The sequence below is a fragment of the Ciconia boyciana genome, chromosome 7, assembly GCF_034638445.1.
Source record: "Ciconia boyciana chromosome 7, ASM3463844v1, whole genome shotgun sequence".
In the NCBI taxonomy this organism is placed as follows: Eukaryota; Metazoa; Chordata; class Aves; order Ciconiiformes; family Ciconiidae; genus Ciconia; species Ciconia boyciana.
In genome coordinates this window covers 67,992,847-68,016,495 of record NC_132940.1, presented here as the reverse complement: position 1 = coordinate 68,016,495, position 23,649 = coordinate 67,992,847, and the positions used below count along the sequence as shown (strand labels likewise).

The window sequence follows — 23,649 nt, the reverse complement described above, 5'->3', positions numbered from 1 at the left end:
GAGGAAGAAAAAGGACTATAGATGCTCGAGATAGCCAGTGAATTATTTTCAGAAATACTCGTAACTAGTATCTGTAGAGCGTACTGCGTACGCACAATTTACGGAGTTCTAAAGAAATAATTGCTGTCTTCAAAACCAAAAATGCCTTTGTTTTTGCATCCAGGAGACAGAAGGACCCAGCAGCCCGACGCGTTAGGCACACTGCTGTTCGCGGCAGCCGCGCCAAGGCCGAGCCGTGCGCCGAGCCGCCTGCCTCACCCAGCCCAGGGGAACCAACGCCGAATACCCGCCTCCGACCCACACCACTCGGCAGCGAGCTCCCGTATTTCTAAGCCACGGCTCCCAGTCCCGCCTCACGCACTTCGCAGGTCGCTTCCAGCTTAGCCTCCCGCTCCGGAACTGCCCCAGGGCACGGAGCTGCGAGCCGCGGACGGCGCCGCGAGCCGCGGACGGCGCCAGACGCTCCGCGACGGTAGAGGACGCCTGGAAGCGCTAACGTGTCAATGAAGTCACGCTAACGCTACACAGACATTCGTACGAAGCAGCCTGCCGCAGGACGAGACGCATCCTGGCGGGGAAGACGCCCCCGCGCTCCGCCGCGAGGGAGAGGGGCCCGTCCGGCCTCGCCCGGCGGCCCGCCGCGGGCCCGCGCCCGCAGGCGGAGGGCGGCTCTGGGCGCTGGGCGCACCGCCCTGCCGGCGGCCGCCGGCTCGGGGAGCGCCGGGCGGCGCACGCTGCGGAAGTGTAGGGCGGCGCGGCGGCCGTGTCGTCGAGCGCGGCCCCAGGAGGCCTCCGGGCGCTCTCTCCGCTGCTGTGGCGGAGGTTTCCGGGGACCATGGTGCAGCTTTACAACCTGCACCCCTTCGGGTCGCAGCGAGTAGTGCCCTGCAAGCAAGAGCCGGCGCACTTCTGCTGCGGCCGCGATGTGCTGTTCGTGGCCAGCGCGGCGGCCAGCTGCAGGGTAGAGGTGTTCGCGGTGCGCGACCAGGGCCGCTGCGAGCCCCTGGGCTCCTTCGCCACGCTGGGTCCCGTGCTGCGCATGGCGCACAGCCAGGCAGGTCAGTGCCGTTGGCCGCTGGGTCCGGGAGTGCTCGGCTGGGGAGAGGCCTGCGGGCTGCGCCGGGCCGGGGGGGGGGGGTAGGCGGAGGCGCCTGGCCTGCGCCGGCCCGGGGCGGCGGGGGAAGCGCGGGCTCCGCCGGGGCCCGTGGCGGGCTGGCGGCGGCGCGGGGGAGGGCCGCGCGCTCCTGCCCGCCGCTGCCGGGCGGCTGCCCCGCCGCTGCGGGGGGGTCGGGCGCGTCTCGTCGGAGCGGGGCGGCTGCCGCGGGCCGGGGCTTGTTGCGGCACGGGCTGGTGTGAGGCTGCGCTCGGGCTGGTAGGAGTGCGTGGCCAGCACGTTGCTTTTTTTGGCGTCTTCCTCCGGCCCGGTTGGAGTCTGTGCTCCTGCCCTTGCCTTTTTTCTTTTTCAGAGCACGGGGCGGGTGGTCGCTCTAGCTTTTCTTGAGTCTGTGACTTTCCCTGGTCTTCAGAGAACAAACCGTTTTCTCGTTAATGGTTATTTTGGGGGGGGCACACCTTGCCTGCAATCACAACTCGTAAAAGTGGATTCACTTAGGTGTTAGTCTGGACCTAGGTCTGCAAGTCCTTTCTCTTAATGGTATGTGAAGTGTGAAAGAAACTGGCACTTTAGATTTCATTAGAGAAAAAATTGGTGAAAACTGTTTTGGGACTTTTATGTAAGGGTTGAGAATTTAAGATGTTCTTTGTAATGTACTACAGCAGGTAAAGAGCTTAAAAACTGCGTCATCTATTCTTTAATGATATACCAGTACTGCTGCTTTCTTTTAAGGAGACTATCTGGTGACAATTGAAGAAAAAAGCAAAGCAACTTTCCTAAGAGCATATGTGAACTGGAGATGCATGTCTGCAGGGAGTTCTCGTGTTTGTGTTCGGATGGTTGGTCACAAGATGGAAGAGTCATACAGTGAAACCTTGAAAGAACAGATGTCAATTGTGGAAATGCCACTTTCAGATCCTCCACTGTGCATTTCATGTTGTCCTGTAAATGGAGATCTTCTTGTGGGCTGCAAAAATAAACTGGTCATGTTCTGTTTGAAATATCTGGTCATAAACCAGAATTTGACTGTGTTAGACTTTGAACGCTCCTTAATTTTGCACATTGATAACTTCATTCCTGCTGAAGTTGCATTTTGTGCCAGACATATTGCCATAACAACAGAGCTGGATGTTCTAATCCTGAAACTGGAACTGGTCCAGCAAAGTGCAGACGGGACAGAGCAATGTGCGCATAGAGTTACTGCACTAGAAAAGCCTGTGGATGGACGTAAGTACAGAAATTAATTTTTTTTTGTTTCCAAGAATCTGCTAACTGATTCCTGTTATTCTCAAAGTAGGCTCAAGCAAGGTCATTGCCCTTCAGAAAATATTTCCAGATCGTCTTAGGACTGTCAGCTGAATGTTCTAGTGCATGAAAATTTGTACCACCTGCAGTTGGAGGTAACACCTAAAACAAATATGCCATCATTCTGCAGACACTTTCAGGATGGTGCAACCTCTACAGACGTAGAATTAGGTCCCTGTTTTGGGGTGCCACTGTGGGCCAAATCAAAGCGGTAGTAGTTCAGTGTGCTGTGGTCAGAAAAATTATTCCATCAGTGTCACTGCCCAAATAACCGTGTCTCTTCTAAGGGACAAGCGGGAAGCCAAATGGAAGAAGCATCTCATGAACCTTGAAATGGACCATGCATACTGGCTTACAGATTTACGAATGCTTCTGTGGCGATGCATATGCACTTTTGTAACCGTTAGTAGGCTCAGAACCTGCATAAACAATGCTCAGAACCTGCATAAACATACAGCAAATTCTCCTTTTTCAGTCCTTTGTCTTATTCAGGGGCTTGCCTTAGAATACTAGAAATCCCAGAAATAGATTTACTCAGTAGGTTTCATTTCCCTGTATTGCAATAAATCGATCCATATGTAATCAATTTCCACCTTTCCAAAAGTATCGGATGAACACCAACAAAGCTTAGGAAAAGCCTTCATTTATAATTGAAGAAACTTAAAGCAGAAAAGGATGGTCTTTTAGAAATGGAAACTGTACCTATAAAAAATTTAAAGGTAAATAAGACTTGTCAGGTAGGGAAAATATAAACTGGATGTTCTTCATTGAGTGACAATAGATGTTAACTTGGATAATGGCATCCTGCCCCTAGTTGTTTTTATTAATAAAAAAGAAATAGAAAAGTTCAAATTGCTTTCTGAGTGCTGTTAGGATTTGCTTTCCAGAACTTAAGTGAGTTTAAGATAACACAACTTTCTTTCATAGCTGCCTTTTCCTTCTTAAAACCTCTCCAACCAAATGACAACATTTTTTGATGGCCAGCCATTTGCAGCACAGGTTGCCTTGCACTTGCCTTACAATGAACTGCTTACCTGTTCTTTCAGAAATCTTGACTCTCAGATATTCAGACTGTTGAGGCTTAAATGAAGGATTGTTCTCATCTTCTAGCATAGCCGTTTTCAAAATCTCATGGTTTGAGGAAGCCAATGCTAGCTAGGTAGCTGTAATTGGAGTATTTAACTGATATTGTGTCATATCATTGTCTTACTGCTAAATGGAATGGTTTGAACAATTAATACAGCATTTTTATTGTTAAGGTGTAAAAGATGAAGGCCCTTCAACACATACTTTGCAGCTTGAATTAGATGAGTTCATCATATGTCAGAAGCCAGTGGAACTGCTTGGGGAAGAAAGTAAGCTATGTGAGATACCTATCACACTGGAATCCACAGAGTTACCTACAGAAGACACAAAGCGCTTTCAAGTACGGTATCTGCTTTTCAGGTATTACAAATGTATTTTCCCCTTTACGTGTTCATTTACTACAAAAAACCAAAATGAGCTGTGGCTCATGTCTTGTTGAAAGAAAAATCCTGGTGTTTCGACTTCTGGGGTTTTTACAAGGGTTTTTGGGGCTTTTTTTGCACTGAGGAAATAACGTGAAACCAAAGAAAGCCCATTTTTGAATAGAGTAGAATATTTCAGTCGGAAAGGTCCTGCAACGATCACCTAGTCCAACTGCCCGACCACTGACAGGGCTGACCAAAAGTTAAAGCATGTTATTGAGGGCATTGTCCAAATGCCTCTTAAACACGGACAGGCACGGGGCATCGGCCACCTCTCTAGGAAGCCTGTGCCAGGGTTTGACCACCCTCTCGGTAAAGAAATGCTTCCGAATGTCCAGTCTAAACCTCCCCTGATGCAGCTTTGAGCCATTCTCACGCGTCCTATCCCTGGATCCCAGGGAGAAGAGCTCAGCACCTCCCTCTCCACGTCCCCTCCTCAGGAAGCTGCAGAGAGCAATGAGGTCGCCCCTCAGCCCCCTTTGCTCAAAACGAGACAAGCCCAGAGTCCTTAGCCGCTCCTCATAGGACATGCCTTCCAGCCCTACCACCAGCTTTGTTGCCCTCCTCTGGATGCGTTCAAGTACCTTAACGTCCTTCTTAAATGGTGGGGCCCAGAACTTCACGCAGTACTCAGGGTTAGGCTATACCAACGCTGAATACAGTGGGATAATCACCTCTCTTGACCGGCTGGTTTTGCTGTGTTTGATGCACCCCAGGATGCGGTTTGCCCTCTCGGCTGCCAGGGCACACTGCTGGCTCCTATTGAGCCTGGTGTTGACCAGCACCCCCAGATCCCTTTCTGCAGGGCTACTCTCCAGCCACTCCTCTCCCACTTTATATTTGTGCCTGGCATTACTCTGTCCTAGGTGCAGAATCCGGCACTTGGACTAGTTCCATTTCATGCCGTTGATGATTGTCCAATGCTCCAATCTATCTAGATCCCTCTGCAAGGCCTCTTGTCCTTCAAGAGAGTCAAGAGCACCTCTCCATTTGGTACTGTCAGCAAGCTTGCTATAATGGGGCATTCAACTCCTGCATCCAGATCATGGATCAAAATATTGAACAGAACTGGCCCTAGGATTGAGCCCTGAGGAACACTGCTGGTGACCGGTCACCAGCCAGATGTAGCCCCATTCACTACAACCCTTTGAGCTCTGCCATCCAGCCAGTTCTTCACCCAGTGCACCGTGAACCCACTCATCTCATAGTTGAACACCTTTTGGCCTTGCAAATCCTAAGTTTCATTTTATTAGGGGAACGTGACTAGTTGTTAACAGTTAAACTGGAGTAGAACTTTGGTAGTTTTGCAGATCTGGTGGTGTTTAATGTCTGCTTTCATCATACATCCTTGTATGCTGTGAAGAGCATGCATGGCAGCTTCTCTTGTGACGTATCAGAAGGGATGGTCTTTTCTCAGCATACTGAATGACAGAATCGTTTAGGTTGGAAGGGACCTCCTGAGACCATCTAGTCCAGTACCCCACCCCCTCCCTTCTCAAGCAGGGTCAGCTAGAACAGGTTTTCCAGGACCCTGTCTAGTCCAGTTTTGAATACCTCCGCAGACGGAGACTCCACAACCTGTCTGGGCAACCTGTTCCAGTGTCTGGCCACCCACAGGTTTTATATTTTCATGGTGAAGTGGCAAACCGAAGTTTTACACACCTCATCCTGGAGCAGCTTGTGTCAAATTCCGTTACTGTTTAGAGAAGCCTACTTTAAAGGATTACACAGGAGACTAATCAGCAGTCCTGTCTGTGTGACCTTAATCAAGGTACTGCCTTCTGTTTGTTTATTCTGCAGCTTTCATCAGCTCCAGCTGAAGTGATACTTATTTGGGTACCTCCAAAAAAAAATACTCTCCCTTTCTCCAGCTGGCAAAGGGAGTTTATCAAGTATCTTAAGCGCTAAGAAACTATACTTTTTATTTCATTAGTGATCAAAGCCATTAAACTTTTATCCAAAACTGAGGAAGAATGGATGTCACAGTCCAGCAGTGAATTCCAAAGCAAAGCAGGAAAAAGGGTGACACATAATAGGAAAGAAAAGTATGATTGGAGATGGCACCATGTTACATATAGCTCAGTTGAATAAAAAGAGAGGGGAAAAAAAGGTTAAATTGAGGTTCAAATCAATTGCAACATGTCTTCCAGTGATCCCAAACTTTGACACATGTCTTGTAGATAAGCAAAGAAAGAGGATTTTTGGTTGCAAGAACACAAGATAGTTGTCTCTAGCTGTGCCACATGCTTCTTGGCATTGCCATGCTAATTACGTTAGTAGTAGGAGTGCACATTGTTGTTGAGTTACAAAACATCAGCTATGCCTGTTATAGCTAGTGCTGTTTACTTGTCCAAAGTAGCTCATAATAATTTCTCACTGAGGTCCCATGTTGTTGTTTGGATTTTTTTCTCTAGACGTTTTACACCCGACCAGTCGCCTTTTGGGTTTTGTGAAGAGACAAAGTTGCACTCTGTTCAACTGCTTCCTGTATACCAGACAGGTATATGGATATGCACGGATGCATTATGGCCTGTGTTACAGCAGACCTGGGAAAGGGAGGGGCTTCTTTGTATATTCTGTTTTGTGCACTGTTTCTGTATGATCTGTTTTTAAATTAAGGTCTTTCCTCCCTTTTCAACGATTTAAACTGAGCTTCAACTAACAAAAAAGTCTTTTAAGTTTTTCCAAGTTCTGCATAAACCTTGAACTAAAATGTCAATTCTCCACGCCAAAAGAGGAGGACTAAATCAGCTTTTATCAGTTCTTTACTGATTAATTTTACATCACAAAACAGTCACTCCTTACATTGTATTAATAAAATTATCCTCAGTGTTATAAGATACTAGGCCGCCTCTCATTAGTCAGCAGTGGAAACCAGAGTAGTAATCCTTAATAGTTATTAACATACAGGATGCCTTTCTGCCAGGCATTAATTAAAACTGCAAGGGATGAATGCAGATTTTAGGGGTTCACTAATACACACTAGCTCAAGCCCCAACAGACCGATGGAAAAATTTAATGCTGTATGTTATCAATCAGCTTTACTGACTGCTCACCCAGTTTGTGGTTGTCGTCTGTCTGCTAAGTAGCAGAGCCTCATTTAAGTTGCAGCTGACACAAGAGAATGAGCTACTTGCCATTTAACTCTCTTGTGATTTACAGTCTTTGACAAGAGGATCTGTAGAATCTGAACACAGTCTTTACCTGCCGAAGTGGCTTTATAAATAAATTCTGCCATTCCTAGCCTTTCTTTCCCTTAAGTGAGGACCTGTGTATTGGTGCACTGCGGCTGCAGCTCTGGATGAGCATTCATCCCAGCTCACAAATAGTTGTCTAAGATCAGGCTGATCATTCAATCCATGAATGCTTAGTTGTGATGAATCTGCCAGGACTCTCAGATGCTGCTACATCTATGGAATTTCTTCGCTTGGTGGTACATCCACACTTTTGTTAAAAATGCCCCCAGATGAGATAACATGACATACAAATTTTTGACCTGTGTGCTGATTCGACCTGTACACTGATCTTTGTATAGTTCTTTTTCTCTTCACTAGCTACTAACAAAATCAGTCTGCAGCCTGGGCAGGTTTGATAGTATCTTTTAGGCATCAGGCTTGCAAAGGAATTGCCAGGTTTTGATTTATGAGGTATATAAAATGCCTTTCTTATTGTTACATCTAGGAGGTTCTGTGACAGCCCATGAGGAAACTGAGAACAAGAGAGAACTACTGAGTCTCTTTTGCTTTTTCTCTTTACCTCATGTTGGATATCTCTACTCTGTTGGGAAGTTAGTAGAACTGATTTCTACTTACCAATATTCAGAGAAGTCAGAGCAGGCAGTTCTCACTCCACAGTTCCTGCACATCATTACAAGGTACTACGTTTATGATTTTGCTGATAGTATTACTACGTTTCTCTATGCTGCTGCCCTTTTTTTTTTTTTTTTTGCCCTCTCTGATACGTCCTTCATAGCCTCCTGGAACTCTCTGAGTAGGCTCATGTAGTAGTGCGGCATGCCCTCCTGCTTAGGCTTCAAGGCCCATTTCTATGAAGGAAAAAGATCTGATTCTCTGTAGTCTTGGCTACTTGATTTTTGGAAGTCTTCATTTTTTTTCATTCATCGTTGTGGTTTCTTTCCCTCTAGTCAGAACCTGCAGTGTTTCACAGTGCGATGCAGTGCAGCAGCAGCTCGTGATGAGGATCCGTATATTGATACGACTGTGAAGGTGCACCTCTTGTTATCTCGCTAAAAAAATGGGAGTAGTGGTATAGCACTTAGTTTCCTTATGTTTCCTTCTGAAATCCTGTTAGTTTCTATTGGCTGAACCAATAAAATAACATCCAAAATTAATATTTTACGTCAGTCTATGGCGTATTGTATTTTATTGGTCTACAAATGTCTTAATGAAACAATCTATTATTGCCATGTAAGATTCTAGACCATTAGTAGAATGTTTTCAAAAACATCAAAAGCTATAAAATCACTTACATTTTAAACTAAATCCCATGCTTTCCTGTATAAATCTGAATGAAGGGTGCAGAGTTTTCCCTTATTGCTGCTGATGATGTTTCTCTCTCTTAGGTGTCCTTGAAAAACCAGTTTTTGTAAGAGGAGCATAGACACTTGAACAAGTCTGCTGTCAGATACTTAGTGCATGTTTTTTTAGGAGGAGGGCTTTTGATCCTTGGGGGTCTAGACTTTTCCCCTTCCTTAAATTGCTTATCAGTAAAAATCTATTGAATTGTAAAGGTTGGGCTATACGTTAATAAAAATACCAGGAAAGATACACTGAGGTGTATTTTAAGTTAGCATTTAAGGATTTCTTTTGAGCATATAGACAGCAGACATAAAGAAATCATAGGATAGTAGAAGTAGTATAAAATTTTTGAGAGCCAAACACATATTTTCTGCTCTCCATAGAGGTACCGAGATAAAGAATACGAACGCGTGACACAATCTATCCTCTCCCTTCTCCAGTCTCAGCTTTCTGTGTTTTCACTGTGGGTTACATTCAGTCCATCACAGTTCCTCCGGTCAGGCAACAGGCTGCCTGCTGCCTCAACGGGAGGTTTGAGGAGGTGTGTGTATAATGGCAGTCTGCAGGCTGCAGTCCCTCATGGGTGTCCGTACTGCAGCTTGCCCTCCACAGGCTGCAGACCCGCTCTGGCACGGGTCCTTCATGCGCTGCAGTCCCTCCGGGGCATCCCTGCCCTGGTGCGAGTCCTCCATGGGCCACATTCCCTCAGGGGTGTCCCTGCCCTGGTACGGGTCGTCCATTGGCTGCAGTCCCTCTGGGGTGCCCCTACTCTGGTGCGGGTTGCCCACAGGCTACGTTCCCTCAGAGGTGTTCCTGCCCCAGTGTGGAGTTCAAAGTGTGGTGATGATGATGATGGCTATTGTTATTATTTGCTGTTATTATTTTTCCTGCTGGTTTTTTACATCAGTTTCAGAGCTGGCTCGTTCTGGCTCTGACTAGCGCAGCGCAGTTTAGAGCCTCCTGGTCACCACTGCAGCCCTCTGCCTCTTTACAAGAAATATTGAGGTTTCTTCAAAAAGCAGGGTACACACATGGTGCTGTGTGGCCTTGCTTCACTGTGTATGTTAATTTGTAAATATGGTATTTTATCTCCTTAAAGCTGTAAATTTAGTATATTTCTGGGCAAATGAGGTTGCATTTTTCCATTTTTAGTCCAGTATAGACGTTATGGTAAGTGTTATCTGAAAGGTGCATATTGAACAAATCAGGGATGCAGTACTGGGTGTGTAATGTAACAATAGGCAAGCAAATATAGTACTTCTATCTATAATTGCTTTTTATAAGCAACTGAAATCAAGACTTTTATAACCATGTCAGGCAATCTTTTACAACTTGGCCAAATTAAAATTATTTGGGATTAAGTTTTCCATGTTAGGCATCTCCCTCAGGCTCAGTTATTTTGAGATACACAGCTAAAACTGTGTAGTTCCTTTGAAGAGTGGAATTATTTTTTTTTTTACCCATTTTAAAATGATTTATGTCACAGTTTTATGAGTATTTTTATTCTTGCTTAAGTGAAGCATTCAAAGTTAGGAAAGCCAGTGAATGTTTTTAGTGTCAGATCATTGGACAAAGGTTACATTTTTTCATTTATTTTTTTTAATTTAAAGACTCAAAGTACATACTAACTGAAATTACAAAACAATCACTTTCCTTTATAGGCTTGTCCACCTGTCGCACTGGATGTCTGCACGTTAAGAATGCAGCTTTTTATAGGACCAAGAGCTATCTGTCATTTCAAAAACCATATAATTCTTTTGACTAAGGCGGACACGGAAGATATTACTGAAAGAAGAAAGCCTACAAGAAGGATGCTGTAAGGATTTGTGTCTTTTGGGGAGATGGTATTTATAGCTCTGTGTACAATGCTGAATTTGTGGGTGTTGGAGTTGAAGAGAGGTTCCTCTGTGGAAAAACTGTTTGGAAATAATTCCCTAGTTAGTCCATGAGAACAGAAATCAAGCATTTATTTTTTTCAGTTCTACTGTATTAACTGACATGGAAGAAATGAGGGTGGGGTCACAAATGCTTAAAATCAACAAAATAAGTTACTCAAGATTGTAAAAAACTTAACTTTCATAAGTAATGTTAAAATAACATTACTAAGAATGTATCTGCTACTGATATTTCTCTTGAGAAACAAAAATATGTAGGAGTACCGAAGCTACAGGCTAACAAAATGTGTTGTAGCACAAAATTAAAATGTCTTACATTTGGCTAAGGGTTCTTTCCAAGAAAAGTTATGAACGTCACTATAGTAATCCATGACAAAAGAAGGGTTGGACTTTGGCCCAAGATGCTCTTGTAGCACGTATGTAGCCAGAAGCATTTGTGACTTTGTTTCAATTTCTGTGAGAACTGCTCTTCCCATTCTTTTTTGAGGGCTTTTCATAAAACAGCTAAACAGCTATTCTAAAACAGCTATTCAGAAATCACATTTAAGTGTGTGATTAAGCAAGTATTTCAGTTCAAGTTCATTAACAAAAGTGGGACAGCTATAGTTGTTTGAAGAGTCAGTTGAACCAGTATTTTTTAAAGCCTAGAACAGACATTACTCAGGAGAAGATGAGGATAAGCCCATCAAGGAGAATGGTAGTTCAAAATCCTGTAGTTTTCTGTGTATAAAGCACAGTTTCTTGTGCCAGTTGTGTTGTTTCAAAGATTATAGTTGGCATTTGAGGAAGATGGACTTTTTGCCTTCTGTAAAGAACATAAGTTGAACAAATACTTGTCTGCTTAACACCATCATTTGAAAATAAAGATGTAAATATCCCAGAACAGTTAAAACCAAAACCCCAAAAAACAGAACAAAAAGACTCTGTGTTTTCCTACAGTGTTTTAACCTTAGGGCATTACAGACGTAGCCAATGTGTTAGAGTAAAAGCATTCAAATATTTTTTTACGCCATGTCTTGGCAAACGCTTTAATAGAGCTACAGGGGCAAACATGCAGTCAGTCCTTACAGAAAGTAAGTAAACATCTTAGCTGATTTGAATTACTTAACTTCATGTAAGTATCTGATACTACCTGGTGTTAAGCCTGGGAGTAGATGTAGTAGATAGTTTTGTTGATGTTCTTGGTGTATGAACATGCCTATCCCTGTTTTGATATTAGCCATTATGACTTAAATTCACAACTTAACTCTCAAGCATTTACTAGCCTGCAAACATACCTATTTATGCATTTAAATTATCAAGTGAGTGCGGGTTTTTTTGGCTGCATAGTGTTTATTTGGACACTGACAACTCAACTCTTTTCCTTCTCTCTAGTTCCAGAAAGGCTGACAGCATCAAATCCAGAACAAATTCTGAGTCAGAGCCTGGTTGGAATTTATATATTATAAACACAGTTTCAACCATTCAGCTTTACAGAGAAATGGTATTGCCCAATTCCTGCTTTTGTTGTTTGGTGACTAAAAAGAAGTACTGTTAATTAATCTCTGATGCATGTCATTGCTGAATATAACGTAATGTATTTCTCATGAATATCCCATAATCCTATTTCAAATGGCTGCTGCCCTCATTAGAATTGCTCCTGTATATTCTTAATTTTTGCCCACAGCCCAAGTATATCCTGTGTCTGTTCTAGGTAGATTATAGTAGAACTTACGAAAACGTAAAAACTGAGAGTTGTATCCATCTTCTAAGTGAGGCTCACTTACTGGTCAGAGCAGCTATGATGGACCCTAGTTTCCTTAAATCAGATGAGAAAGAAGAACTTCTAAGAGCATTCAGAGAGAGTTGTGCCTTCTTAGGAGACTGCTACAGCAGGTATGTTTTAGAAGTCAAAGTGATATAGGTGCGCTTTTTTTTCCAGTAATGTAATCTTTAAAACAAAAATGCATCATTCTTTGCTCTTTTACGTTACTATTGCATGTATAATGTAGATCTTTACATTCTACGAAAACAGCTTAATCTAGTAATCTCTTCAGTATCTAGTTGTCTTTATTGTCATTAAACGCAGAATACAACATTACGTTGAATACGAGCTATGTATTTGCAGATACTGTGTGTCTGCAACTTTGTTTGATATATTATTTTAGTTCTTACAAGCAGTGATGGCAAAAGTGTTGCCCTTAGTTGTGTTGTTCTTTTTTTCCTTCCTCTCTGGTGCCTTCAGGTTTGACACAAAGGATTACCACCTTGCTTTGCCGTACTACAGAATGTCTGGTTTATCCATGACTGAAGTTTTAAAGAGACTAGTTTCAGAAGGGGATGAAATACAGACATATGAGAGAGGATTTATATTTTACTTAACTCACTCTCTTAATGAAGACTTAAATGAAGAATTAAGTAAGGTAGAAACAAATTTTTTTTTTCTTCATCTATTGATTTAGTTCTGATGTTAAGAACTGTATAAAATTTTAATTAAATTCCCTCTGAAAATGCTGAGCTGCTTATTTAGTTTTACAGTTGCTCTTTTTCACATGGTTTTTATTTTCCCATTTTTGTTGACAAAATAGCAGGCAGCACCTGTGATGCTTTGGGCTGCTTTCAAGCAACATATTACGTGTTTGGCTATCATGATGCGTGTTGCTAACGATCTGGTTCCCACTTGCACACAGACACACTTCTGTTTTAGAAAAGCTCTGCCTCAAATTTCTTTCATTTCCCATTTCTGTAACAAACTGTTTCTTTGAACATTGCCAAATTGTACAGGTTGGTGAAACCAATTCACTGTGGTGGTGGATGTTCTCCTAGCACCGCAGAATATGGGTTGAATCACTGCTGGTTAGAGAACCTTTACTTTTACCAGTAGGGAGGAAAGAGGCAGGAAAGGCACTGTGATTTGATAGCTAAGCTGAACTTGTCTGTTTTATTAAAAACCAAAACCAAAAAACCACAATACTTTCATATGCCATAGAAGACTGTATATCTGTAAAGGTCTAAACTGTCAAATGGCTTTTATTTTAATAGGAATCTGCAAATAAAGTTCTCCAAATATTCTATCTTGCTGACCCTGTGCAGCTGCCTCATATCCTCTGCAGCCCCTGCATGAGAAACATATGTCCTTTGACAGCTGTGAAGTATCTTCAGAAGGTAGAAAATATTATGCCATCAGTGGTCCTGACACTTACTAAGGCTTTCATGGCTCTGAAAATGGGAGACCTGACGATGTATGAACATGAGATGGACTCCTATAAGGAGGTAGAGTATGCTGAAAGCATGAGCTGTTCACGCTTTGCAAAGCCCAAGTCAGTAGGTTTGGCTTGTAGTTGTGTTTTACAGTAAAAGAAACTTTCAGTCACTCCTCTTCCTCCTCATATGCTGTATAGGCTCCACTGAATGTCTGCAATAACAGTAGAATTGAGGGCTGGCATACACTGGGACTGTACTGTTTACCCTGCAGGTAGGGTAGTCTTATCTTGGCAAAGCCTTACCAAATAAGCAAAAGTTTTGAAGCTGTTAATTATTGAGAAATTAAATGCTGTTTACTGGGGTGTAACAAGCTCTGCAGAGCCAGTGCTCTTCAACAGTATGGCAGGGTTGTATAGTAGCATTTTTACATGCCTGCACCTGTAATTAATGTGATATGCCCATGGAAACACCATCTGTGTGCAAACAGCCCTTATAAAATTGCTCTTGAAGCGGAATGTCCACGGCGCACACAAACTAAAGTTTCTGTATACAATTTCCCATCTTTCTTATGTGGAATCAAAGCACTTAACCCTTATTAAGGTCAGATCAGAACCTACTTCAGTGCTATCAAAGTAAGAATTCCACATCAATGGGGGAAAAATGTTAGTGAAGCAGTCTCCTGCCATAGATGTTCACGTGTGGTTTTAGACTGAGACCAGTCTGTAAATTCTTGTTAAGGTTGATCAGGACTGTGGAATATTCAAAGGTGACAGAGCTTGAAATACAGACTCTTGCTGAGGGTGAGATATTGGAGGTCTACAAATTTTTAAAATAAACTGATAGCTGTTCCAAAGTTAGATACCATGCTTCAGTAGGAGAAGTCCTGGAGAGCTTTCGCAGTTAGCAGTTTTTGAATTGCAAGGAGAGCTGTTTCAGCAATGATATTCAGCACCACATGCTTTCTAACCGTTTGCAGCATGATCAAGTGAAATTGCCATGTTGTGAGCAAACGTACACATTCCACTGCGTGGATGTTATTTAGAGAATAAGGTGGCTGGGGTTTGGGTGTTGGGGTTGGTTTTTTTTGGTTTTTTTTCTTTTTAATCTGACCTACTAAAAAAAGTTCTATTGCATCTCACTTTTAAAAAGCATTTTGTTGCAAAGTATTAAAAATAACACTTTCAGGAGGATAAAGAAAGGAAAGATAGTTTGTATGCATAGTGGGGTGAAATCTGAATTTTCTTCCTAGGTCTGCCTTATATTTCCTGTGTAATTTATTTAATCTGCTTAGGCATCATTCCCCACTGTCTTTAAAGTGGAAATAGTATCTTGTCATGCTTACCTTCAAAAGCACTCAGATATCCAGAAACAACTTACTGTTGCACATAGTGCAGCACATGTTGATCATTGTTTCAGGGCTATTTTCAAAATAAAAATCATACTTTAGCAAAGTAGTCTACTGAAATTTAGCAAAGTAGTCTATTGAAATTTCAGCCAGTGCCTTTTCAAAACACCATGTATATTGAAAGCCTTGGATTTTGTAGGGAAATCTATCTTTCTTATGTGCACAGTAACTCCAGATTTCAGCAGCGTGTCACTTTCAGTGTTAAGGCAAATAGCCTGCTGCTCAGGAGTCACTGCTCCGGCACGCCGTTTGGAGCTCGGTCTCTGGAGAGCTGGTCTGTAAATTGTAGAAAGGATTTATTTCCTTCCCCTGACTTCATTTCATCTGTCTAAAATTCACTGCCTGAGGAAGTACTGAGTTTGCTGAGTTGAATCATATGTGGATTGAATTCCTTACCTGATTTATATCTGACTATGTTTGTAGACAATACTGGCTTGTGGCTTCATTGGGCAACCAAAACTCTTGAGACAGCGTAAGGAAGGAATTGTTATTCCAACTGAGTTTGCTGTTCACCTGAAGGAGATGCAGCCTGGTTTACTGGTGGCTGCTGCTGTGGCTTTACATGAGAACAGTAAAATTGAACTGGAAGAAGCAGATACCTTTTTCAAGGTTGGCCTGTGATCATTTTTTGCTTCTGTTTTTCTCATAGTGATGTTGTTATGGGTAAGCAAAGTAGCCTCGGTTGCTCCTTCACTCACATTTCAGCATTTCTTCAGAAAGAGGGAGATGAAGGTTGGATATATTCCAGTCATGATAGATGACTACAGAGTCAGAAACTGGACCTTCTGGAAAGAAATACTGGTTAAATCAAGCAAAAAAAAATTCCATTAAGTTCTTTGTTTTCACCCTGTCATTTGAATGGAGAATACCCTGATCTCAGAGATCTTTCAATGGCTTCCTAGTAATTTGGCTTCCTAACGCTACTGAAATTTAACAGAATTTAGATAAATCACTTCCATAAGCTCCTTTTGAAGAAATCATTAGGATTGAAACATACTTCTAAAGAATCAGACTTAAATATGAAGGTATATAATGTTCTTATGTTCTGTATAAATTTCTGAAAGAAGAGTGGGTCTCTGGAGCTTATGAGAAGAAAGATAAATAGAATAGTTTTTCTGGTGTCACTGAAGTTTTCTTTATTTAGATTGCGAATAGACAAACCTTTTTTCTTTTATCTACAATGAATGACATTGTTTGGATTAAAACCATGTATTCTTTGATGTAGGTATGTTGCAGTCTTATATCTGTTACTGTGAAAGACCTGTATCAGAAATACCACGTCATGAAACTCAAATTAGAACAAGTGGTGTTGTTTAAAGCTGGATGGAAGCCAAGTAAATGTCCTTTTCGCTGACACACCAGACCTTAAAGGGGTAGGACCCCTTGTGGGTCCTACCATTATACCCAGCTGAGCTACACAGCATCTCTTTATCATGGCCTTTAGATTCTTCTTTCAAAGACACCTGCTTGGCTATTGGCATATATAAAATCCTCCAAATTAGCAGTCTGTAAATACTTGCTGACAGTGTGCTGACATTCTGGCAGTGGAGTAAATCTTGAAGAAGAAATCATGTCTATCGTTTAGAATTGATGACCTTAAAATAATTCCATTAACTTTTTACTTTGCCTAGCACTGTATTATGTAGAATTGTATTTATTATGTATTATGTATTATGTAGAATCACATCCAATAGAAATACATCAAGATAAAAAAGGAACCAAAATTCTGCTTCTAGTAAAAGTGAAAAACTGTTCCTCCTGTCTCTCCTGACTTCTGCTACTAATAATTACCACAGTCTGTGCTAACTTGCTATCTTCTAACGTTTTTGTTCTTAGATGTTGTGTAGCAACAGTGAAAACACTATTCCTCAGCTCTTGGTGGATTTCTGGGAAGCTCTTCTTGTAGCATGCTCTCAGGAAGAAATACTTCAGGAGCTTTTATTGAGGATTACTTCTCAGTATGTTTGGAGAATATCAAAGAAGCAACTTCCTGAGACTAAGCCATTGAAAACAACAGAGGATCTGGTAAGTATACCACTCAGAGGAAGTTTTATGACAGCATTGTCCCTCCAAAGTCTATCCAAATACTATCCTTAGTATCTTAATTCTGGACAGTTTATATTTTAAAAGAAGCAAGACTGAAAGCAAATAAGGTAGTGTGCAGTTACCAAATAGGTATTGCTGGCTCTGGGGAGTCCTACTTTTTGGGGACATTTGCAAATGTCATTAGGTTGTGCAGGGAGAAAATTAGAAGGGCCAAAGCCCAACCAGAACTTAATCTGGCTACTGCCATATAAAACAATAAAAAAATGTTTCTATAAATACATTAGCAACAAAAGGAGGACTAAGGAGAATCTCCATCCTTTATTGGACGTGGGGGAAAACATAGTGACAAAGGATGAGGAGAATGCTGAAGTACTTAATGCCTTCTTTGCCTCAGTCTTTGACAGTAAGATCAGTTGTTCTCCAGGTACCCAGCCCCCTGACAGGGACGGGGAGCACAATGAAGCCCCCATAATCCAAGGGGAAATGGTTAGCGACCTGCTACACCACTTAGACACGCACAAGTCTATGGGGCCGGATGGGATCCACCCAAGGGTACTGAGGGAGCTGGCGGAAGTGCTCACCAAGCCGCTTTCAATCCTTTATCAGCAGTCCTGGCTCACCAGGGAGGTCCCAGTGGACTGGAGGTTAGCAAATGTGACGCCCATCTACAAGAAGGGCCGGAAGGAGGACCTGGGGAACTACAGGCCTGTCAGCCTGGCCTCAGTGCTGGGGAAGGTTACGGAGCAGATCATCCTGAGTGCCATTACGCGGCATTTACAGGACAACCAGGTGATGAGGCCCAGTCAGCATGGGTTTATGAAAGGCAGGTCCTGCTTGGCCTACCTGATCTCCTTCTACGACAAGGTGACCCGCCTAGTGGATGAGGGAAGGGCTGTGGATGTTGTCTGCCTAGACTTCAGTAAAGCCTTTGACACGGTTTCCCACAGCATTCTCCTGGAGAAACTGGCTGCTCATGGCTTGGTCGGGCGTACGCTTTGCTGGGTAAAAAACTGGCTGGATGGCCGGGCCCAAAGAATGGTGGGGAATGGAGTTTACTCCAGTTGGCGGCTGGTCACAAGTGGTGTTCCCCAGGGTTCAGTACTGGGGCCAGTTCTGTTTAATATCTTTATTGATGATCTGGACGAGGGGATCGAGTGCACCCTCAGTCAGTTTGCAGACGACACCAAGTTGTGCGGGAGCGTTGATCTGCTGGAGGGGAGGAAGCTCTGCAGAGGGACCTGGACAGGCTGGATCGATGGGACGGGGCCAATTGTGTGAGGTTCAACAAGGCCAAGTGCCGGGTCCTGCACTTGGGTCACAACAACCCTGTGCAACGCTGCAGGCTTGGGGAAGAGTGGCTGGAAAGCTGCCTGGCGGAGAAGGACCTGGGGGTGTTGGTTGACAGCTGCCTGAATATGAGCCAGTAGTGTGCTCAGGTGGCCAAGAAGGCCAATAGCATCCTGGCTTGTATCAGGAATAGTGTGGCCAGCAGGGCAGTGATCGTGCCCCTGTACTCGGCACTGGTGAGGCGGCACCTCGAATGCTGTGTTCAGTGTTGGGCCCCTCACTCCAAGAGAGACATGGAGGGGCTGGAGCGTGTCCAGAGAAGGGCAACGGAGCTGGGGAAGGGTCTGGAGCACAAGGCTGATGGGGAGTGGCCGAGGGACCTGGGGTTGTTCAGCCTGGAGAAAAGGAGGCTGAGGGGAGACCTCATCGCTCTCTACAGCTGCCTGAAAGGAGGGTGTAGAGAGGTGGGGTCGGTCTCTTCTCCCAAGTAACAAGACATAGGACAAGAGGAAGTGGCCTCAAGTTGCGCCAGGGGAGGTTTAGATTGGATATTAGGAAAAATTTCTTCACCCAAAGGGTTGTCCAGCAGTGGAACAGGCTGCCCAGCGAAGTGGTTGAGTTGCCATCCCTGGAGGTATTTAAAAGATGTTTGGATGAGGTGCTTAGGGCCATGGTGTAGTGGTGGGCTTGGCAGTGTTAGGTTTATGGTTGGACTTGATGATCTTAAGGTCTTTTCCAGCCTAAACGATTCTATGATTCTAAATACTTCCAACAGGAGTCTCAGCTCTGGACAGAAATAAGGGCTAAAATGAAACAATGAGAGTTTGTCAGAGTTTGTCAGAGTGGAGTGTTTGCAATTTTACAAAGCTGACTAAATGAGAAAAAAATGTGTGAATGATGAATTTTAAAGGATTCTGAATGGGAAATCTGAAATACAGAACGAAATAGAAGTTTCCAGTTCATTTGTTACTAAATTGAATGAACTAGAAGAAAGAGTAGCTGCTATTCTAAATTATGCTATTTGAGAATAAAATGTTCTTCACTTGTGGTGGGGTTTTGCATAGAACTGTCACTAACAGAAATATTTCTTTTATTGCAACTCGATTCTTTCTTGTATAGATAAACTCCTGTAATCACTTTGGGTTGATATTCCCGTGGGTAACTTCCATAATGTCAGTGGAATCTCCATCTGATAAAGATTACCATGAAGATATCTCAAAACTACAGGTATGAAACCCTTAACTGTTACTGTTTACAGCTTAGATCCATTCTGCAAATGTTCATGTATGTATGAACAACTTTCTCTAGCGGACTCCCCTCCTCCTTCCCCCCTCCAGTTATCCAAGTCGAACTAAAAGGCCCATTGAAATGGTAGAAGAAAAAAAAATACTGAAGAGATACGTCGATAGCAATGATAATTATATTTGCAATCTACTCTAAACCTGCTTTCTCAGTTTTCAGTAATATTTATTAAAGGAAATATTATTTCAAAATTATTCCAATAAGTAAGGGCTTCTGCTCTAAGGTTATGGTTAGCATTTTTTTGCAAAGTTTGTCTTAAATCCAAACAATACTTTTTCTTCTTGTCTTCAGTCTCTTTTATGTAGTCAGTCAATCAATATAGCTTCAGCTCTGCCTGTCTTGGAGCCTCTGACAGAGGCTGGCAATGTCGGCCTCACCATCCGTGTTCTCTGCAATACCCGTCTAGGCAAGTATGAGGAAGCCATTGACCAGCTTCTCAAGAGGTGTCCTGATGCAGCTGTGTTATATGCTCAGCACGAGCTGAAAGATGACCATCGGGTGAGCTACTTTTGTTAAAAGTTGTTCAGTATTTTTTGTTTGGTTTTGTTTCTAACTAAAATGCTGTTGTGTACAGATGGACTCTGGATGGATCAAGTAGCCCATCTTTCAGACAAAGTAAATTGCTTAGCTTGCTTTGAACCTCTTGTTTGGCATTTAAATTCCATAACTCAGTCCCCACTAATTTTAATGGAATATTTGTTTTCCCAGTTTCTTCTGTCACTTCTTGCATGCATTCTAGTAAATTTAAAGCATAGTCTTTTCAGATGGCAGAGTGCCTCAGAAAAGGGAGAGTAATATATTCTTTTTCCACTGTAAATGAAACACTAGCTAGTTTCTCACTAATCAGTGTTCTAAATTGTTTGACAGTGTTGTATAACGTGACATTTTAGAGATAAGCTCACTGTTAAGAAATCATGGTCCTTCAAATAAAATCACACTTAAATATGTTCTTCCTGTGTCTAGTGACATCTTCTGACCTTAGAACATCAGAATGGTACTAGTACACTAGTGGAAAGATGATGTTCTTTCTTTATGTCCCATTTTCCCCTTAGGCCTCTATACAGTTTTAATTTTGGAACTGATTTTTATTCCAGTGTTCCAGGAGTACAGGAGTTTACTTCTATTGCCCATCACAGCTACTCAATTAATTGTACACAGTTTTGCTGGCCGGAGTCAGCAAAGGTGATCCTCTATCAGCTGGATGTACTAGAACTCTGTTCAAAACCAGACTTGTGCTTTTTATTCATATCTGTAAATAGTTCCTTTGATTGTTTCCATGTTAGTTATAGAGTTGAATTCACTACTACAGCTGTTGGAAGTAGACAGATTAGGTCAGGAGACAGAGCAGTGTTCTTACAGTAATGCTATTCACCACTTTGCATGGAGCTGTTTGGAGGGAAAAAACCTTAATTTTCTGACTGCATCAGTCTTGCTAATTATGTGACTTTTTTCTCTTATAAACTTTTATCTATAGAGGCACTAGGGGGCACTGTGTAAAAATTTTCGAGTATAAAAAGATCGCACTGAAAAATGAAAATACAACACGTGCAAAAACACTGCAAACACTGCATTTCAAAGCATTATATAAATGAATTATCGAGTTCATCGTAACCTACCTGTATTTGTACATGTCTGAGCAGTGTATTTTTAGCAGGTCTTTCATACTCTTTAATTGCAGTCCTTGTTAATTTACACTTTTGCTGTGGGTTTTTGTGGATTAGGCTGTGTGGTGGAACAAGCTGCTTCCTGAACTTTGCAAGAGAACCAGACTTACTGGAAAGGACTGCCCTCTTCTTATTTCATCACTGAAAGGTAAATCAATCGATTGCAACTCAACTCCAGAAGCCTTTGTACAGCATCTGACATTTCTAAATACTGTTCAGGCTAGGGACTACTGATGTGATAATTTGGCAAAAAAAAAAAAGGGGGACCTTTTTCTATGGTTAAAGCCAATACAGCTCAGCAGCCTTTTCTAGTCATTCTAGCACAGGATTCTGCAACGTATAAAAATCATGGCATGTATTTGGTATTGAAAACGGTTAAATTGGAGGAATCATATTGTTTCTATATAGGTCAAGAATAGACACCATTAAAAAAACTTACTAAATAGAACTAATAGATAGTAATTGGGTTTTTTTTCTAGGCGAAGTGACTATATGGTTCTAAGGAATGACAGCTAAGAGGCTACTATTTATAACCCAGTGGGCGTTTACATGTGTATTGATGATTAAGTCATAGACTGAAAAAACCACAATGTGTTGCTACTAGAAGTAGATAAACCAATTCTGGTAGTTGAGGTAGTCCCATTGTTACATGTTTGTAGGAAGTCAATAATATTGTGTATAGCTGAGGGGCCAGTGTATTTGTTTTGACAGAACAAGCAGATTGAATAAAGCACATATATTTTTAAAAAACACCAGTGTAATGCCTGAGGGCAGAAAAACAGCATCATGAGGTTGCATTGTGCAGCACCGGTTGCCATGCTGTATCATAAAGTTCTAGTTTCTAGTGCTAGGGTTTGGGGGGTTTTTTGCAACATTGTTTTCATGCAGTAACTGCTGTAATCACTTAAGAACATAGTGTTAAACAGCTTGGTCTGAGAAGCTGCTTGCAGAACATCCCATTTTACAGATAGTGCTGAGTTAGAGTACCAGTATAGATTTCTAGGGCTTCCTTTGCATTTGATACAAAACATGTGAAGTACTAGATCAGACTTCCGTAAGCATTAGTGCCACATGTAGACCTGATGAGTCAAGTTAGAGGTATGGTTTTAATCTAAGCCATCATTTCAGTTTACTTTTGAGATTTCCTATAGTTGTATTTGTTCCCAGATGGGTATGTCTCAAATTTCATTCCAGTTGCAATATTTAGATAATGTGATGACTTCAGTTAGTAATGACATTGTTAATGTTTTTCATTTCTTTGTTCTAAAACCAAAATACCTAAACAAGATTTTCTCCTCTGCTCTGAGCAGAAACTTTATCAGTTGTTGCGATGGAACTAGAACTAAGGGATTTCCTCAGTCTTCTACCAGAGGATGGAACTGCAGCATTTTTCCTGCCGCATCTTCTTCACTGCAGCCAGAGGAAGCTGCTGACCTAAAACAATGAAAGTCTACAATGCACTCAAATATAAAGAATGTGCTGGAATAAAAAAGTAAATGAAACAAACAGTAGAACTACATATAAGATACTGTGGGACTCCCCTCACATAAATCACCTTATTTCTCATTTGAAACCTTCTGACAACTATTGAATAACAGCTATTGTCTGAGGCAAAGCATCTGTTTTGAAGTTAATACTATTACACTCTGACAAGGTCAGCAAACCAGAATTCCTGCCAGGTAGAACTGAATGGTGGGTGGACTGGTAAAAACATAACTATTCAGCTGTTAGGCAGGATCACTCATCTTCTCAGTGAGGGTGAACTTATGGCCAAAGCACCTAGAAAATACAGATTGTATGGTACAATTGGACATACAGTGTAAAGCAGGGAGTCAGTCTGAATTCTATGTTAGTTAGTTAGTCACTGACCCAGGGAGGAGTTAAGCTCAGGCATGTATCTAACTCTATGAGTAAAAGTAAGTGCCTTACTCTTCCAAGTGGAATTGGGCCCCACTTACTTCATTTTGCAACATAGCCATTCCCTTGGAATTCCAGCTGGCAAAACCAGTCAGCTGCTCTGTCATCTTAATTACATACCCATGGGAGTGTTACACTGAAAATGTTTTCATTTAGCAATTTGCAAAAAAAGGCCATAAATCAAAGAGAAACAGAAGTGTTCCCAAAGGGAGTGGAAGATACAGACTACCACTTGCTTGCTGTTTTTTTGTTTTCTTTCTTCTCCTGTTGTACTCAGTCAGTATACAAGTATTTGAAGTATCGCTAGGTCACAAATCCAGCTGAAAACTGTTATTTCTTCTAGGTTTTCTGGTAAGCGTCTCAGGTACTTGTGCATGTATGTACTGATGTTTGTCTCTCTTTTGGGCAGAAAACATCCTTCTGTTCCTTCAGCTGGAATTCAGTCATAATAAACTGTCACAATGTTTATGACCTTCTTATGAATG

General features: G+C 42.2%; 1 protein-coding gene across 3 annotated transcripts; it reads left to right on the top strand.

Annotated features, from left to right (window-relative positions):
- The first annotated feature begins 208 nt into the window (after nucleotides 1-208).
- HPS3 (HPS3 biogenesis of lysosomal organelles complex 2 subunit 1) lies at nucleotides 209-23,635 on the top strand. 3 transcript variants are annotated; one of them, XM_072867153.1, is made up of 17 exons: nucleotides 212-1,058; nucleotides 1,847-2,341; nucleotides 3,679-3,865; nucleotides 6,342-6,427; nucleotides 7,609-7,801; nucleotides 8,072-8,153; nucleotides 10,127-10,281; nucleotides 11,735-11,843; nucleotides 12,054-12,235; nucleotides 12,585-12,762; nucleotides 13,382-13,612; nucleotides 15,372-15,557; nucleotides 16,785-16,973; nucleotides 19,401-19,508; nucleotides 19,875-20,081; nucleotides 21,305-21,395; nucleotides 22,558-23,635. In XM_072867153.1, the coding sequence occupies exons 1-17, from the start codon at nucleotides 836-838 to the stop codon at nucleotides 22,683-22,685; spliced, it is 3,030 nt and encodes a 1,009-aa protein (XP_072723254.1). In that variant the 5' UTR covers nucleotides 212-835; the 3' UTR covers nucleotides 22,686-23,635. The 3 variants fall into 3 exon arrangements, with proteins under 3 accessions (XP_072723255.1, XP_072723254.1, XP_072723256.1); XM_072867155.1 differs by lacking the exon at nucleotides 212-1,058 and adding an exon at nucleotides 1,245-1,654; XM_072867154.1 differs by lacking the exon at nucleotides 15,372-15,557 and having other exon boundaries at nucleotides 209-1,058.
- The last annotated feature ends 14 nt before the right edge of the window (nucleotides 23,636-23,649 follow it).